Source organism: Protobothrops mucrosquamatus, unplaced genomic scaffold, assembly GCF_001527695.2.
Source record: "Protobothrops mucrosquamatus isolate PMUCROS unplaced genomic scaffold, P.Mucros_1.0 scaffold893, whole genome shotgun sequence".
Taxonomy (NCBI): domain Eukaryota; kingdom Metazoa; phylum Chordata; class Lepidosauria; order Squamata; family Viperidae; genus Protobothrops; species Protobothrops mucrosquamatus.
The window spans coordinates 12785-31398 of NW_015387147.1; the positions used below are offsets into that span (position 1 = coordinate 12785).

The following is an 18614-nucleotide window of genomic DNA, read 5'->3' on the forward strand; positions in this document are numbered from 1 at the left end:
GGCTAACAGCCTCATAAAAACTACAATACAAATACAATAATTAAAAGCCGAATTAAAAAGAAATATTTAAACAGGCCGATCATTAAAATTGTCCTTAAAAATCCCCTAAAAAACCCCGCTAAAATTCCCTAGGCCAGACCCGCTTGTTGGAAAAGCCATGTCTTTAGGGCGCGGCGGAAGGAGGGGAGATCCGGGATCAAGTATATAAAAAGGGGTGAGGCTTTGATTGTATGATGTAATGAGCCCTTAGAATAACCTTGAAGAAGAGGAAGAACAGCTACAGCTCTGATAATGATTAGAATAGGAGTGGAATTTGAGAATTCCCCTCCTTTCCTTTACTCTTCCTAGTTCTTTGTAGGATGAAGGCAAAATTCCAGGGCTGGTGTCAGCCCTTTGTGGTAGACCAGATATGAACACCAAAGTCATGAATACTGAAACTACAGGTTTCAACTTATGTCCACGACTGAGCCCAATTTTTTTGTGATTAGGCAAGACAGTTGTTAAGTGAGTTTTGCCCCTTTTAAGACCTTTCTTCCCACGGTTGTTAAGTGAATCATTGCAATTGTTAAATTAGTAACATGGTGGTTAAGTGAATCTGGCTTCCCCATTGTCAGAAGGTCGCAAATGATCCCGGGACACTGCAACTGTCACAAATACCAGTCAGTTGCTAAGTGGCTGAATTTTGATCATGTGACCATGGGGATGCTTGTAGCCGGCCTTATGTGCGAAAGACGATCATAAATCGCCTTTTTCAGTGCTGTTGTAACTTTGAAAGGTCGCTAAATGAGCTGTTACAAGTCAAGGTCTACTTGTATTTCATTATAGAGATACAGTAATAGAATTTTGTAATTCCTAATGTGTCTCTCCCCCTAGAGAGGGTTTGAGATACTTTCTCAAATTCCATTCCTGCTCTGGACTCAGATTTCCCTTATCTGATTTTGCCTTGGCTGCAACTCTTCCTCCTCTTCCTCAGAACCCATCCCATAAGTTTAGACTGCCATCTTGTCTTTTTTTTTTGATCCTCCTCCTCCTCCTCCTCGCTGGACCGCCTGGATTGGAGACAGCACGTAATTCATCCCTTTCACGGTCCCCCCTTTCTCTTTCTCTCTCTCTCTCTCCCTCACCCCATCACCACTAATGACTCGGACAAGGCAACTTTATCTCTTTTTTTGTTTTCATTTGGGAAGAGAAAGCTAAGGTGCAAAATGGTTGCCTTAAGCCCCGTAGAAGCTTAAAATGTCTATTTCATGTCTTAAATACTCCACAAAACTGTGTCCTGGCCTGGTCATTTTTCGAGGGCGACCTCTGTCCAGTGGACATATTCATGGTGATGGAAGCTTTGCATTACTCTAGATACCATCTGCATGGCACAAGAGAGAGAACTGTTTTAGACCTAAAGAGTTCTCCTATTATTCTTCCGCAAGGCTAGAAGGTCTTCAATACCCTTTCATTTTGCCTTTAGTGAAATCCAAATAAATACTATGAATGTGATTTAGTATCATGTGGATTGTCTCAAAGCAAATCAATTGTAAACCATTTTCATTTTCAGTGATTTTTACTATTACATTTCTGCTGTGTAAAATGGAAAGTGTTACTGTGGGGGTAATGGTGGGCCTACATTTTTTTCCCTCACAAATCGTGATTTATCACAGCATATGAACTTTGCCACCACTTTAAGCAGAAATATTTTTAAAAGCTACTTTTTAATTCTCTAGGCAACCACATAATACACACTTAAATTACTAAACTGTATTTTTAATCCTGCAATTATGGCAAACGCTAACTTGGACTGGGCTTTCTGCTCCTTTTTAGAAAAAGCTCTTGTTAGTCAACCAAAGCTTTTAAAATTATTTTTACATGCCATGTCAGAAAGCAGTAAGAAAAAAAAACCTTAACTGCAAGGATTTTATTTATTGCAGTACATTGTTCTGTGTTCTTGACTTTTAGGATAGATAGACATTAAAAGAACAAAAGAGAGACAGACCTTGAATGCAAATTGATTTTCCCCACTCCCAAATTATAACTATTCACTTTTTCAAAAGAAAAAANCTTTATCCAGACGAAAAACATGGTAACAGCTGCAACATTATTGAACTGGGTTTGCCAGTATGCTAAAGGTTCAAAATTGGGGAAGCTATTTTGATCTTCCAGCAGTTTCTTCACTAGCTTATTCACAGTAGATATTTGATAGATATTCAATCCAATAGCTGCCAATGATAGCTGAGAATAGAAAAAAAAAGAAAAAAAAACATACACAAAGTTTGGTGGACTAACTTTATTGCTGCTGCATAATATTGTCATCCTGTCAATATAGACTTAACTGTTCTTTTAACTTCTAGTTTACACATGGTACCACCAAAAGAAAACATTCTGGGTATCTTTAGTATCATAAGTACATATTTGGAGTATTGAGGAAACAGTATTGAAAAGAGATTCAAAAAGATTGTCCAGATAGTTGGAAGACCACTCTGAAATTCATGGCCCATCCCTTTGGGCCCTTCATAATGTCTTGAAAACATGGCTTTATGCTCAAGCCTGGGGCCCATCTTAGAAAACCATCTCCTGGTTGTATGTATGATGGATTAAGATGATGCCCGGCTATTTATTTTTATTTTATGTGTCTTTATACGTTTATTGTAAGCCTCCTAGCATCGCATAAAAGTCAAATGGGCACCTACATAAATAAAGTAGATAATATAGTATAAAATGCTTTGTAGCATCTGGTTTCCTGTTCCATTGCTTTGGCTACTGATTCATCAAAGATGGGAAGGCTGCTGTTTATTTCAAATAATTTTTTTTTCTAGCAGCATCAGGAAGGAAGGCATCTCTAGCAGTTGTGGTATAGAAGGGACAAACAAACAAGGAGGCATCTATCTCTTTGTTCATCAGAAATTTGAGAGTTGACAACTCCCTACAAAGTTTCCAGAATATTTCAAATTAGCTCAGTATTTAAATGGGTTTACTTACCGTGATAATGAGAACATCGAGACAGTTCCAAAGACTCCTAAAATAGAACAACCTGTGAATGTGAATTTCCAGGATTTCTTCCACCACATAATAAATAATAAAGAGGCAAAAAACAAGTTCACAAGCAGCCAAGAAAAAGTCAAAAGTGGTAATGTAGTGGATTAACTTCACTGGCTGGAATTGCCAGGATGTCAGGAGGCCTCCGGTGGGTGGGAATTCCACCAATAACCTGCATTTAAAAATAAAAGTTATCTTGTCATAGATTATTCTTTCGTTGCTCAGCTGATATTAAATATCTTTTTTAAGCCAAGGGTGGACAATTAAGATGTTAAAGTGATAAGTAACAATACCTATGGAAATCCTATGCTTTAACTATTTTATTAAAATATGTTAATTAAAATTATTTTTAACTTTAACACAAAATATTCTTTTTTATAATTTGCAAGTATTGGATTATTTCACTTACGCTTACTAACCTATGTTTGAAATAAATATATAGGGTTTTTATTTATGACCCTCGGTTTGGTGTGGTGGTTAAGGCTCCAGACTAGAAACTGGGAGATGATGAGTTTTAAACCTGCCTTAAGCACAAAGCCAGCTGGGTAACTTTGGGCCAGTCACTTTGTCTCAGCCCTAGGAAGGAGGCAATGGCAAACTATTTCCATAACTGGTGCCAGAATGACTTGTTCATGTAGTTGCTAGGAGTCAAGTCTGACTTGAAAGGATTCCTCCACTCCCAAAAGAAAAAGAAACATTTGCAATATCATAATGAACAAAAACATCATATAATCAATATATAATTGAGGCTGGCAATAATACCATACATTCTCAGCACAAAATGGGCTCATCTCAGTCCAGCTCGGGGGGGGGGGACGACCAGATCTTTGTGGCTCTGCAAAAGGCCAATAGAGTTGAGGCCATTGGGGTGGGGGGAGTGGTCATAGCAACAAAGAACTTTGTACATTATTTTCTAGAGTATGCCTGCTACATTTTTCTCTAAATTATCATTCTTCTTTTTATTGGGGAACGGCCTAGAGTCGTTGAGGCCACTTGGAAGTTTATTTGTGTCCTCAGGGTCACCCATTTGCACTACTCAGGTGACCCTGAGGACACAGGTAAACCTCCAAATGGCCTCAACGACTCTCTAAAAGAAGGCAAATGACCATCTGTCTGCAAGGAGTATAAATCCTTCCATTCCCCACCATCCAGTCAGAGCTGAAGAAGCTCCTTGGATGAGAAGCGAAACAGTCTTAAAAGAAAAAAAGCACTTTTGGAACTTTTACCTACATGCTATTATTCTTATTAAAAATACCCCAAATCCACAACGTTAATTATAGCCTCGTGAGAGAAAAAAAAAAACACATTATGGGAAGCATGGCCTTCCTGTTGAGTACAATGGAGATGACACCCACATGCACCAGAAGGTGGCTTCACAAATCAAGAGTTAATGCTCAGTTAATAGTCAAACAGGCCATGCTCACCTGACAATGAAGAATAGATTGATATTTGCATTGTAGACGGAAAAGTCGATAAATACTGCCCTTGTGCCTCTGTCAAGCCACAAGTTGTTCTTAAGGACAGCAATCAAGGCAGAGGTGTCTTCTTTGCTTTTTGAGAGCTCCTGGTAATAACCAGCTCCACTGTATGTGGCGATCAACCCCCAGTGGCTGCTCCCATTCAAGACTTTTTCACTGCTGTACGTCCATCTACAACACAACATTAGAATCATGAGAATTACAAGAATCCTACCTCTGTTACTGCCATCTTGAACACTTATGAAATGAATTATCCCTAAGAATTTTTTCCCATCAGCAGTAAAACATGATGACAAAATATCTGAATATATGTTGAATCTGCAGTGTGCGCCATACAATGAATATTTTTCCTAGTAGGTGGGGTAGCAGCAACAGGATAGTAACTTGCAGGAGCCATCTCCAGGATAGTTTATCAGCTGTCTTAGGAGCATTGAAAAGCATGAGCATACTTGGTATAAAATTGGGTATGGGTTGCTCATGTAGCATGCCCTATTACTGTAGTCAAACGTCAAAAATGGAGTACTGTCCTATTGGGTATGGGTATGGGTAACTTAAGGGCTGATAATGTACTCTACACCTCCTCTGCCTTATTAAAATGCATTATTAAGTCTTGATCAATAAAAGTTTCATAGCTGGCACATCTGGTAAGCATATAGAGGTTTGGTCTCCAGAACATAAGAAGAATAAACTTTAAATAGAATGAATGAATGAGCTAACAAATAAATGAAGAAATGTAGTTGTTATCTGATGTTATGGACGTGGTTGTTTAAAGGCCTTAGAAGCTTTAAGTCCTAATAATAATAATAATGATAAAGTTGGAAGGGACCTTGGAGGTCATCTAGTCCAACCCCCTGCTCAGGCAGGAAACCCTATACCATTTCGGACAAATGGCTGTCCAGTTTCTTCTTTAAAACTTCCAGTGTTGGTGCATTCACCGCTTCTGGAGGCAGGTTGTTCCACTGGTTAATTGTTCTAACTGTCAGGAAGTTTCTCCTTAGTTCTAGGTTGCTTCTCTCTTTGGCTAGCTTCCACCCATTGCTCCTTGTCCTGCTTTCAGGCGCTTTGGAAAATAGCTTGACTCCCTCTTCTTTGTGGCAGCCCCTGAGATATTGGAACACTGCTATCATGTTCCCCCTCGTCCTTCTCTTTGTTAAACTAGACATACCTCGTACTCTTTCTAGAGTCTCAACATCTTTTTTACATTGTGGTGACCAAAACTGGATGCAGTATTCCAAGTGTGGCCTTACCAAGGCATTGTAAAGTGGTATTAATACTTCACATGATCTTGATTCTATCCCTCTCTTAATGTAGTCTAGCACTGTGTTGGCTTTTTTGGCAGTTGCAGCACACTGCTGGCTCATATTTAAATGATTGTCCACTAGGACTCCGAGATCCCTCTCACAGTTACTACTATTGAGCAAGGTACCCCCTATATCCTGTTAAATAGATATGAGATTATGACATCTATGTATATTGGGATGGGCAACTATGGCAACTTTAGGACCTGGGGACTGCAACTCCCAGAATTCCTGAGACAACATGGAGTTGAAGTCCACAGGTCATAAAGTTGCCACAGTTACCCATGCCTGGTCTATATGAATGTGAATAAATACATACGCTGTCCCATTCCGGAGCCCAAATGGAGCAGTGTCCTCATTAGCCACTGAGTAAACATCATAACAGTCTTTTATTTCATCTTTTAAATCTTCAGGTATCGAACATGAGGCATTCCTGACTTTCAGCTGCCGGATACGAGGCACTCCTAAAAGTAGATTCTCATGGTAGATGAAACTTCTGTTTTCTGCCACGGTTTTGTTATTGTACCACATCTCCCAGTACAGTCCATCCAACAACGGCCCCTCAGTGAACTGAAAGATTAAGCAAAATGTTTTAAATTGAGGATCAGCGATGCACTGTCTCTGGTGCTACTTGCTGGACTCTACTAAATTTCTGCCATTAAAAAAATATTTTAAAAAGGAATTATTTTTAATTCATATTAAAGTTAATAAGCTGCCTTGAGGATCACTATCTCCTCACATGAGATTTCTTGTCATTTGGTCATTTAATTTAATTTTTAAATATCACTTTTATCAGATAGATATAGATAGGTAGGTAGGTAGGTAGATAGATAGATGATAGCTAGCTAAGATGATAGATGATAAATAGATCATAGAAAGATAGATGATAGATGATAGCTAGCTAAGGATAGATAGATGATAAATAGATCAGAGAAAGATAGATGATAGATAGATGATAAATAGATGATAGATTGATAGATAGATAGAGATAGATGATAGCTAGCTAAGATGATAGATAGATGATAAATAAATCATAGAAAGATAGATGATAGATGATAGCTAGCTAGATGATAGATAGATGATAAATAGATCATAGAAAGATAGATGATAGATAGATAGCTAGACAGACAGACAGATAGATGATAGATATAGTAGACGACTAAATATACCTTGGCCAATGGATCTCAATGGAAGACGATACAATAAAGGAAATTGAACAGCATGTTAAATGTGGTTGAGAGGCATTCAACAAACTAATAATAATTTTCAAGAATTACCTCCCCCTATGGCTGAAGAGAAATGTTTTTGATCAGTCTGTGTTACCTGCTCTAACATAAGCCAGTGAAATATGGACAATAAGCTCACAATTGATAGAAAAGCAACAAATGTCATAAAGAGCCGTGGAAAGATACATGTTCGGCATTACAAGACAAGATAGAAAGACCTGCACATGGATTAGAGCAGAGTTCCCCAACCTTCCCGGCTTTGCAGAACAGCATGGGGGGGGGGGCAGGGGATGGTTCAGCATGAGCTGCAGGCAAGCGTGTGCATGTGTGCAGCTCCATTTGTTTGAGTGGCGGGCATGAGTGCCTGCCGCTGGTACAAATGGAGCACGTATGCACGGGTTTGCCTGCTGCTCATGCATGTGCGTGTGCCTGCTTGCTGCATTGGACACTCTGGTTTTGAACAGCTCATGGCCCGTTAGTGGGCCCTAGCCTGGGGGTTGGGGACCCCATGATTAGAGAACAATCAAAAGTATACAATATCATCAAGAGAGTAAAAGAACTGAAATGGAAATGAGCTGGTCACATAGCAAAAAGAACTGATGGCAGGTGGGCCAAGGCAGTCATAGAATGGATCCCACTTGATAAAAAGCGTCCATGAAAGAGACCTAAAACAAAGTGGATCGACAACATCAGCAAGTATTGTGGGCCCAGTTGGCAAAAGAAATCTCAGGACTGTATTGCGGAAGAGGCCTTCATCCTGCAGTGGATAGACAATGACTAGAATGAGTGTGTGTGTGTGTGTGTGTGTGTGTGTAAGGCTGAGTCAACCTTGAGCTGGTGAGAATCGAACTGCTAGAGTCAGCAGAATTAGCCTGCAATACTGCATTCTAACCACTGTGCCACCAGGGCTCTCATAATGTTAAATCTGAGTGATATGCATATAGCTCAGTGATGGCGAACCTTTTAGAGACCAAGTGCCCAAACTGCAACCTAAAACCCACTTATGTATTGTCGGGTGCCAGGTGGGCGTGGCCAATTGGGTGGGTGTGGCCATTGGGTGGGCATGGTCCATTGGGTGGACGTGGCTGCGGTGGTAACGGCAGACTGGGTGGGACTAAAAAGTTCAATCAATCAATTCCAACTTTNTTCTTTTTTTTTCTGCGAGAAGTTGAAATTGACTGATTGATTGAACTTTTTTTTTTTTGCACACGGCGGCGGAGGCCTAAAGCGAAAAGGTTTTATAAAACCCAGCTGAAGGCCTAGGACTGGGGCGACGGCGTGCGTGCCCACAGAGAGGGCTCTGAGTGCCGCCTCTGGCACCCGTGCCATAGGTTCGCCACCACTGATATAGCTTAAAGATATCAAGAATCACATTTCAATTAGTACCTTCCAGAAGTCTTCCATAGTAGACAAGGATCTGAAATTGGTTTTCTCCATCTTTGATACTGGTGTATCGAGAAAGAGCTGGGACATTACTCTTGTGTAGTAGTAAATGTTAGAATTCACCATTCCGTAAGATACTGTAAACATGAATTTGGAAATAATATGTATTTCAGATAGAAATTTATTAATCATCATCTTCAACTGTAACATGTAAGCAAGCATAAAGTAATATTTTCTTATCTGCTATATTATCAAGAATGATCTCACATGGGGCTCTTTAGCATGAACCTAGATGCCAGAGATTGTCTGTGTTTAATGCTAAATGCACAAGAAGTAAGTCTTCCTCCACATATTATGAATAAATTTTCCCAACATCAACCAAAAAGTAAATACAGCTCTTCTGTATTCTTTTCAACGGATCCTTCATACCTTTCCAGAAACTTTTGTGTTCAAAGAACCCAGGACAATGGGGAACCTGTAGCCATCTAAAATAATAAGACGGATTGAGGTATATGCGTATTTGCTGTTTATTTTCTTCTTTCTTTTACTTTGTTTTAGTTGCGGGCTAAATGCTGTAATAAAACTGAATTGAAACTGAAATTATCCAGATTCAGTTTCTGAAGAAAATGGACACTGAAGGCAGTCCTCTTATCCAATCATTAGGACATGGACTAGTTTCTAATACTAAACCTATTTGTTTATATTTAATATTTGAAAAAGCAAAAACATAAAAAAGGTACACGCATTTCTAATTTATTTGTTTTGGTGTCCAGAAAAGCATCTGCAGTGAAGTTGGTTTACTTAGTGAAGCATTAACTGTAGCAAAATTCAGTTAATCGCCTGCCCAATTATACTCTCTAGCAGAAATAAAACTCCGCAGGAGACTGCATTGCAGACAAAAGACAGAGCTCTTTCAATATTTTATGTATCCCTAAAATGTTCTAAGAAACAGTTTGGTGTGCTTGTTAAAAACACCAAGCTGGACATCAAAAGACTGTGAGTTCTAACCCTGCCTGAAGCGGGGCTATGAAGCTTGCCAGGGGATCTTGGATCAGTTATTCCCTCTCAGCCCTTGGAAGAACGAAATGGCAAATTATTTTACCAAGGCTTTGTGCAGGTACTGTAATTGCCAAGAGTCAAGATTGACTCAAAGGGACAATATATATATATATCCCATAATTGAAGAGAATAGCTCTTTTAATATCATCAATACATGCACCCATCATGATTCCGAATTGTGGTATTGGAGAAGACTCTTAAGCAGTGGTGGGATTCAGCCGGTTCGTACCACTTCGGCAGAACCGGTAGCTAATTTTTTGTTGCCCAGGCCCAGAATGGACTTCTAGAAGTGGCATTCACACAGAGAACCGGTTGTTCACATATTTGAATCACACCACTGCTCTTAAACGTCTTTGGACTGCAGGGAGATCAAATCAGTCAATCCTAAAGGAAATCAACCCTGTCTGTTCTTTGGAAGGAGAGATACTGAAGATGAAATACTTTGGCCACCAAATGAGAAGAGAGGAGTCACTGGAAAAGACCCTGATGTTGGGAAAGAAGGAAGGCAAAAGGAAAAGGACACACCAGAAGATAAGATGGTTAGACAGTGTCATCAATGCAGTGAACATGAATTTGGGCAAACTCCAGGAGACAGTACAGAACAGGGAAGCCTGGCATGCTATGGTCCATGGGGTCGCGAAAAGTCAGACTTAGCGACTGAACAACAATATCATGTTGGTTTTGTAATGGAAAGAACAAGGACACAATCTCCCTTTATTGTTAATAAAGGTTGTATTTGTAATATTGAATATTTTATATGTCTACATTTATTTATGAGATATTATTTTGCAAATTAATCATCACTTTTAAAAATAACAATAGAGTGGGAATACACACAACACACTTATTTATATCCCATATTTATTATTTTTATAAATAACTCAAGAGGGCAAGCATACAGCATCTAATATTCTGTCTGTTATTTTCCCCACAATACCAACCCGGTGTGATGGGTTCGGCTGAGAGGAAGTGGCTAGCCCACAACAGCTGGCTTTATAGGGGAAATATAACTTGAATACAGTATGTGCAGAGGACTATGGAAATAGCCTTGAAGAAAATATGCAGCAGCTGTTAGGAAACATGAACGTAACCCAGGAAAACATGAGCGTGTGAGAAGAAAACTCAAGGTAATGTCAATTTGAGACTCTTTGGTATAGACCAGGGGTCTTCAAACTTGGCCCTTTTATGACTTGTGGACTTCAACTCCCAGAATTCCTCAGCCAGCGTGCCTGGCTGAGGAATTCTGAGAGTTGAAGCCCACAAGTCATAAAAGGGCCAAGTTTGAAGACCCCTGGTATAGACAGACAGAGGGAAGGAGAAAGGCTACAGGTTCTGATATTATAGCTTACAATAAGTAATATGCTTTTTGGGGGTGTGTGTGACTTGTTTCCTGATCTGCTCTACCTTGTAAAACTAATAGTATTGTATTTATTATTTTATGGCAGTAGAAGTCTATATAACTGATATATCCACTAAAGCTGATTTTGTAAAATCTCAGACTATACATTTTTTCTTATTGTTTTTAAATTATAGACTGAAATTGTAATATACTTTTAGAATTATCTTCTTCAAATTATTTTCCCTAGATCTTGATTCAATTTATAGCCATATGAATTAAAGAACAGGTTTTGGAAGTTATTATAGCATATATGGATTAGCAATTTTCTGAACATCAAATTTGACAGGATAAGCAATAATCATGGCCTCAAATGAAGAAATCTTTCAGAACTCTATTCCATTCTATATTAAATATCAGTTTGCCATCACATTAAAATATCAGCAAAGACTACTTACGGATTGATAGGACGACAAGAAAAATCAAATACGTTATTAGCTCACGCAAAACACTTTTCAAGTATTTCTCTCGAGTTGTAGTTTCTTCCATGAGCCGAGTACCCCACAGACCTTAAAAAGAATAACCAGGAATCCATAAGAAATAGGATGTATTGGTATATGAAAGGGATCAGTATAAACTAGCAATCGTTTGCCATTGTTTAGTCTGATGTATACGTTTGGGCATTTATTTCCACCTTACAAGATTAATATAAGACTTACTTTATGTTATTCCAATAAGTTATACCTATTAACCAAAAGAACTAGAAAGGGATGAAAGATTGCTACCTACCATGTAATAACTGAATGCAGGTAGTCCTTGACTTACAACCATTCATTTAGTGACTGAAGTTACAACAGCACTGAAAGTGACCACTTTTCATATTTACAACTTGTGGGAAGTCAGCCCCCCAGAGAAAGAAATATTAAAAGGGCAGAAAAATATATTTCCTCAAAGGATCTTAAAGAGGCAGAAAAGCATGCCCAGTTTTCGTAATAGCCCCAAGTCTCCCTCCCCCAAGCAGAAACCAGCTCTGTAGAAATGCAGATGTAAACCATCCAGGAAGGTTGGAGGCCCCCAGCTAAAAGTTTGGAAGACAAAGACACCTAAAATCGACATACCCCACCCAAACTCTAAGACAGGACATAATAGGATTAACCCACAGATGCCAAAGGGCACACCTAGACTCAGGTCAGAATACATGACACAGGAAACACAAAGCCTCAAACCGGAACAGGAAACAACTCCAAACAAAAGCTCCAGAGGGTATAAAAACCCACTCCCTACATGTGCTCACTCTTTTCTCTTCCAGAGCCATCTTTCTGTCTGGCTCTCCTCTTCAATAAACTGCAACCTTCTTTCTAAAGCAGTCGCCATGTTGTTTATTCCCGGCTTGGACTGAACCATGATGAAGACTTTTCCTTCAGCAAACTATTGCAGCATCCTTCGGGCCACATGATCAAAATTCGGATGCTTGGCAACTGGTTCATATTTATGACGGTTGAAGTATCCCAGGGTCATAGGATCCCCTTTTGCGACCTTCTGACCAGCAAAGTCAGTGAGGAAGTCGGATTCATTTAACAACCATGTTATTAACAACTGCAGGATTCACTTAACAACTGTGGCAAGAAAGGTCGTAAGATGGGGCAAAATTCACTTAACAATTGTCTTGCTTAGCAATGGACTTTGGGGCTCAAATGTGGTTATAAATTGAGGACTACCTGTATATCATTTGCATCAATATTACGTCACTGCAGTTCTAAGTACTACCAAGATAGCTCAAGTAGAAGAACAGTGACCACTGATAAGACTGACCAAGTTAGAATGGCAAACCTTGGCCAGCAAAAAGCACCTTGTGCAATTTTTACTGGAAGATATGGAAATAGGTTTTGCAGGCAAAAAAATAAGTAAATCTGAAAAACACATATACAAATTTAGTGGAACAGCACTTGGCTCTAGGTAAGGAAATAAGTTTATCTTTGTCTTATTGGCAGTTAACAACTTTTCTCTCAAGACCAACACAGTAACAATGAAACCAATGGCAACAGCATATAAATACATTGCAATGCTAGTGCACTATTTACAAACACTGCTAAATTGATTTTTTGAAAAGCAATACTCCACTAATGCAGTTTATTGCAAAGGTTCTTCTACAATGTGCTCTGTAAGAAATCATCAAAAAGGATTTAAAGATTTTAAACATCCCAAATAGGCCGAAACAGTTATTCAGCCTCTTCTGGAAGCCAGCCACACCAGAAAGCTCACACTGTGTGTTAACAGCCAGCAAAGTAACAAAAAGAACTATAAAGTTTTACATTATTGAAAGTCCACTGGCTCTTCTGTATCCGTTTATCAAACTTGTATGTATATGTACAAATTTGTAATTTGTACAAAATTTGTAACATGTATTTGCATGCTGTTGCATATCCCACTTGCCTGAGAAACAGGGACCCTTGCGAAAGATAAATTGACAAGAGTTTTGTAGAAGTTTGCACATTACCTAGTACCAATTACCACCCATTTGAACAACAGGAGAAAAAATTAGGACAGTGAAGATATTTTTGGTCTCAACTTTCACCAGTTCTGGCTAATGGCAAAGAATTTCAATCCAAAATTTCTGAAGGGTATCAGATTGCCAACCTTTACTCTGGAAGGATCAGGGATTTGTCTTAGTATCTGAACAGATGTGTCAAGTTGTAGTGCAAAGGAAAGGACTCTAAACATTTCCCACTTTTTTTTAAAAAAAACAACAAGCTATGTTAAACCATATCAGTTTTGTATTAGACCAACGATGAAGATCAATCTCTGTCCTGTAACAGTGGATCCTGACATAAAAACTGAAAGATATATGTTGCCAAAAAAGTGCATCAAATCAGTATATAGATCCAAACAGTAGTTGTACAAAATGTGCTCATTTCATCATACCAAAGGCATGTTACTAAAAATAACAGCATGAGCTATCCACAGAAGGAATTGCAATGCAAGAAAAAGGGTATAACTTAAGATATATTACGCCCAATAAGTAAGCTTGCAAATATAGCTTAACAGCTAAAAAGAGCTACCTAGTCTTTTTAGCTGTTAACATCTGTCTCAAGTAATTATCACCTGTGGGTTTTTTTTTTAAATTAATTTTTAAGATATATGCTACTTTGTAGCAGGATTTTCTCTCTTCTATTCTGTGAACCACCCTGCATATAAATAAATTACAAGCAAACAATATTATATAAAAAGAAGCGAGTGAGATACAAATAAACGGCTTACAGTACAAAGCTGAAAGTAGCTGCAGTTATGTTTGTTTTTTTCTTCTTCTAAGGATTAATATGGCTACTCTTCTGGAATTTGTAGCTAACTAGATGGTTATCCTGAACTGGAACAAATGAGCAAAGGCTGGTTGGCCAGGCAACAGAAAGTTTGAAATGCACTCTGAATGGATTGCAGTTTGTAACACTTGGCAAAGAAATATTTTATTTTTGGGAAAAAAGAAGCATAGCTTAAAAAATAGACAGTCTATGAATTCTGTCTGGTGCCCAGTGTAAAAGTTTCATATTTTTTCAGGAAAGGAAAAGGCTTAAAGCTTTTCCTTAAGACCTTTCATTTTGTAAATGTTTTTGCTCATACGGGCGAAGACTACCTCAGCTTGCCTTACACAGGGCCTTCAGAGACAAGATGAAAGCGATGTCAATGAGATAAGCAGAAAGATGTTGTCAAGATACGTTTGTACTTTGCTTAGGAGCAAAAGGGGACAGGCCTCAAAGCATGCGAATAAATTGCAGTGAAGTTGGCAAATTATGTAATATTGTCTGAATACCCACATCTGCAGCATGGTAACAACAAGTCTGAATTCAGAAGAAAAATCATGTGATTTCAGGAAAAAAATATATCAAGATTTCAAACACACACACACATGCACACAGAGACTTTTAAATACTGACAGTGGATTGCCCTTCAAATACATATGACCAGTTCCACTTTATAGCTGAATAGATTTGCATTACCTACTTTATTTTTTATAAAAACTGCTAGGTTCCACCAATGTGTTTTAAATTTAGATAGCAAGGGTTAGTATTCAGGAATATTTTAACTGTTATAGTAGAACTAGACAACCACAAACTCCTTGGGTTATTGTTTCGAAGATATCTCCTTACCAGATTTCTCAATGCTTTCAACAGTGGCAGAGCTTCTAAGGTACAGGTGGTCCTCAACCTATGACCACAACTGAGCCCAAAATTTCTGTTGCTAAGTGAGACATTTGTTAAGTGAGTTTTGTCCCATTTTACCTTTCTTGCCACAGTCGTTAAATGAATCACTACAGTTGTTAAGTTAGTAATATGGTTGTTAAGTGAATCTGGTTTCCCCATTGACTTTGCTTGTCAGGTCACAAAACGTGATCACATGACCCCAGGATATTGCAAATACGAGTCAGTTATCAAGCGTCTGGATTTTGATCATGTGATCATCGGGATGTTGCAGTAGTCATAAGCCACTTTTTTCAGTGCTGTTGTAACTTCGAACAGTCTCTATATGAACTGTTGTAAATTGAGGATTACCTGTACTTGAAAAGTTCTTAAAAATTCAAATAGATATTCAGAGATGTATCTGCCTTGAAAGTAGCTCACAGTTAGACATCAGAGTTGGAAGGGACTTTGGAGGTCTTCTAGTCCAACCCCTAGCTCTGTAACATTTTTTATGTCATAAAGTGCTTTATAGAATTCGCCAAATTTCAATTCCACAGGATTCCAGATTTTGGATACATTCTGTACAGTAGCCCATTAAAGGTATTTTGGTGGAAAACGTTTTGTCTTATGATACACTATTTCACCCAGTTAAAAGCTATAGACACCATGTAATTTTTGTTGTGAGATCATCCGGATATTCTTAAGGCCAAAATGAGAACATGGAGACACATTATGTTTGGAGCTATAAAGAAAGCCCTAAACTTTTTATTCACAACCATTCTTTCTCCAGTTAGAAAACCACAGACTGCAATTTAAAGTCAAAATCAAACCCATCTGGAGGATATCAATTTGGAAAAAATTGAGCCACCCATCAAAGGAATAAAATTCAGATAACAATTATTGGAAAAATGGAAAAAGTTCAGAGAAGAGCAACTAAGATGACCCAACGCCTGGAGACTAAAACATATGAAGAACAGCTGCAGGACTTGGATTTGGCTAGTCTAAAGAAAAGAAGAAATAGGGACGACATGATAGCAGTATTCTAGTATTTGAGGGGCTGCCACAAAGAAGAGGGGGTCAGGTTGTTCACCAGAGGGAAGGATGAGAAACCATGGTTGGAAACTGATCAAAGAGAGAAGCAACCTGGAATTAAGGAGAAAGTTCCTAACAGTGAGGACAATTAACCAGCGGAACAGCTTGCCTCCAGAAATCACTGGTGCTCCATCACTGGAAGTTTTTAAGAAGAGATTGGACAGTCACTTGTCTGAGATGGTATAGGTCAGTGATGGCGAACCTTTTAGAGACCGAGTGCCCAAACTGCAACCCAAAACCCACTTATTTATCACAAAGTGCCAGGGACACATCAGCATTGTGGTGCCCTGGGGGGGGCGGGCAGGGAGGCGCCTCTGAGTGCCGCCTCTGGCATGCAAAACCCGGGGGGGGCCCCCGCAAAAACGGGCCACTGTGCTGCAAGGTGCAAAAATGGCTGCCGCTGCACCGCAGGGTGCAGATACAAGGCGCTGCACTATGCAAGAATGGGGAAGGGCTAGTGAGTATCACACAGGCACTAGCCCCGCCCCATTTGTAGCGCATGCGTGCTTGCGGCCGTGTGCGCATGCGCGCATGTGAAATGCTTCCCGCTCCCTTTTCTTCCAGTCCACCAATCGACAATGGTTGGTGACCTCTGCTTTGCCACCTCTACTCGAGCTTGCTAGTTGGCCGCTTCACCTTTGTGCTGGGCAGGGCTCCTGCTCCGGGTGGCAGTGGTGGCCTGATGGACCTGCTGCTGGTGGCGGTGGTGTGTGTGCCAACAGAGAGGGCTCTGAGTGCCGCCTCTGGCACCCGTGCCATAGGTTCGCCACCACTGGTATAGGTTCTCCTGCTTGAGTGGGGGGCTGGACTAGAAGACCTCCAAGGTTCTGTTCTATTCTATTCTATATTCTATTCTATTCTATTCTTCTATTCTATTCTATTCTATAAAAAAAACTTGAAGTTAACCGAAGTATCAAAATACTCAGTAACCCCTCCCTCTTTATAATTAAAATTCAGTGCCTTTTGAGCTAGGGCAGCTGTTTTGGTAAACATTATGGAAGTTATTGGCGATTCCCTTTTGGATTTTTTTTTTTTGAGTTTTCAGGCTAACTAATCGATAATCTTCAGGCTCTCCTGGTGGTCTCCCATCCTGCTTTACGGTTTTGGGGTGGGGTTTTTTTAGTTGAACTCTGCCCCCTTCAGGTCCCAGTCCTCCTGGCAGCCACAGGTGGACGCATTAGCCAAGGGCTGCCCTTCCTTCCAGGAGCAGAAAAGCCGCGTCCGAGAGCAGATGGGCGAGGGCGGGGAGGCGAGGCTGACCCGGGCGGGCGGGCGCTCACTCACTCACCTCGCAATCGGCTCGCCAGCCCTTTGGCCCAGGCGATCCGGTGCGGCGGGGGCTCCGCGGCCTCGCCGTTGCCCTCTTCGGGAGCGAAGCGCGCGGGCAGGGCGTCTCCCGCTCCTGCGCCCGCGGGGAAGGGATGGCCCCGCTCCCCTCCGTCCTCCTCCTCCTCTTCCTCGCCCCGCCGCCTGCGCCGCCGCTGCCTCCCCTGCGCGGCGTCTCCGCTTCGAGCGCTGGGCCCGCCGGAGGTCGGCGAGGCCGCGTCGCCCCGGCCCCACTCCACGTCCATCCTCAGCACCGGCCCCGCCACCGCCGTCGCCACCCTGGCCGGGTCTTCCTCCTCGGGCTCGAAGACCGGGTTGTCCCGGCTCCAGGCCTGCCTCGAGCAAGAGGAGAGCGGCGGCGAGGGCGAGCCAGCAGGCTGTCCGAGCTGCCCCAGCTCCAGCTGCTCAAGACCGCCCGGGGGGCAAAGTCCAGCGCGGCCGCCGCCGCCCCCCGCGCCCGCCATTGTCCCTTTGCAAGCCCCGCCGCCTCAGGAGCTTCCCCGCAGCCCCGCCGAGTAACGGGGCGGGAAATGAGCGCCCTCGCCCCCTTTTCTCCCCATCCCCGCCCACAGCGCCTCGGCGGCCAGGCCGGCGGAGCCAACGGGCTGAAAAGGGAAGAGCTCGGCGGGCTTCTTTGCGGTGGAAAGTGGCGCTGCTGGGGATCTCTGAGCCGATTTTCCCAGGAGTAAAAAATCTCCCGAGTTTCCTCGGCTATTACCCCCAAACTGCATCCGAAGGATGAGGAAAGGAAGGAGGTGGGATGTGTGGGGTGGTTGAAAGAGAGGAGAGAGGTGTAGGTAGGAGGATAGGAGGGGAGGAGGGAAGTAGGTAGGAAGGGTGAAAGAGAGGGTGGATGCAGGGGGGGGGGTGGCTGCCGAGCTGCTCTGAAATTTTTATGTCTGTATTTAATATGATTTTTTTTATTAATGTATACCATTGTGGGAAGTTAACCCAGAGAAGGAAATATTAAAAAGGCAGGGGAAAAATATTGTTCACCAAAAGGATTTTTTAAAAGCATTTTTTGAAAAGCAGAAACCAAACCTGGCCTCATCTCTGCCCAGGGCAGTAGCTAGTCTTATACAAATGCAGATGTGGAACCATCAGAAAGTTGAAGCCAGAGCCATCAAGAAGACANAAACTATCCCAAGCAGGGCTGGGAGGGGGGTATAAAAAGACCTCTGCCCATGTGCTCACTCTTTTTCCTCTCCTCTGCTGCTTCT

The 18614-nt window shown here is 41.1% G+C and overlaps 1 protein-coding gene across 1 annotated transcript in view; it reads right to left on the bottom strand.

Annotated features, from left to right (window-relative positions):
• LOC107290430 (polycystin-2) overlaps positions 1–17858 on the bottom strand; it is a gene marked incomplete at its 3' end in the record, with an annotated part of 29236 nt that extends 11378 nt beyond the window's left edge. Inside the window, exons 1-7 of the mRNA XM_015819309.1 lie at positions 17357–17858; positions 11263–11373; positions 8413–8546; positions 6120–6370; positions 4449–4673; positions 2968–3196; positions 2032–2220 (exon numbers count right to left, since the gene is read on the bottom strand). Of these exons, the coding sequence (XP_015674795.1) occupies positions 2032–2220; positions 2968–3196; positions 4449–4673; positions 6120–6370; positions 8413–8546; positions 11263–11373; positions 17357–17858 (1641 nt within the window). The remainder of the gene's footprint in view (positions 1–2031; positions 2221–2967; positions 3197–4448; positions 4674–6119; positions 6371–8412; positions 8547–11262; positions 11374–17356) is intronic.
• Positions 17859–18614: the final 756 nt, after the last annotated feature.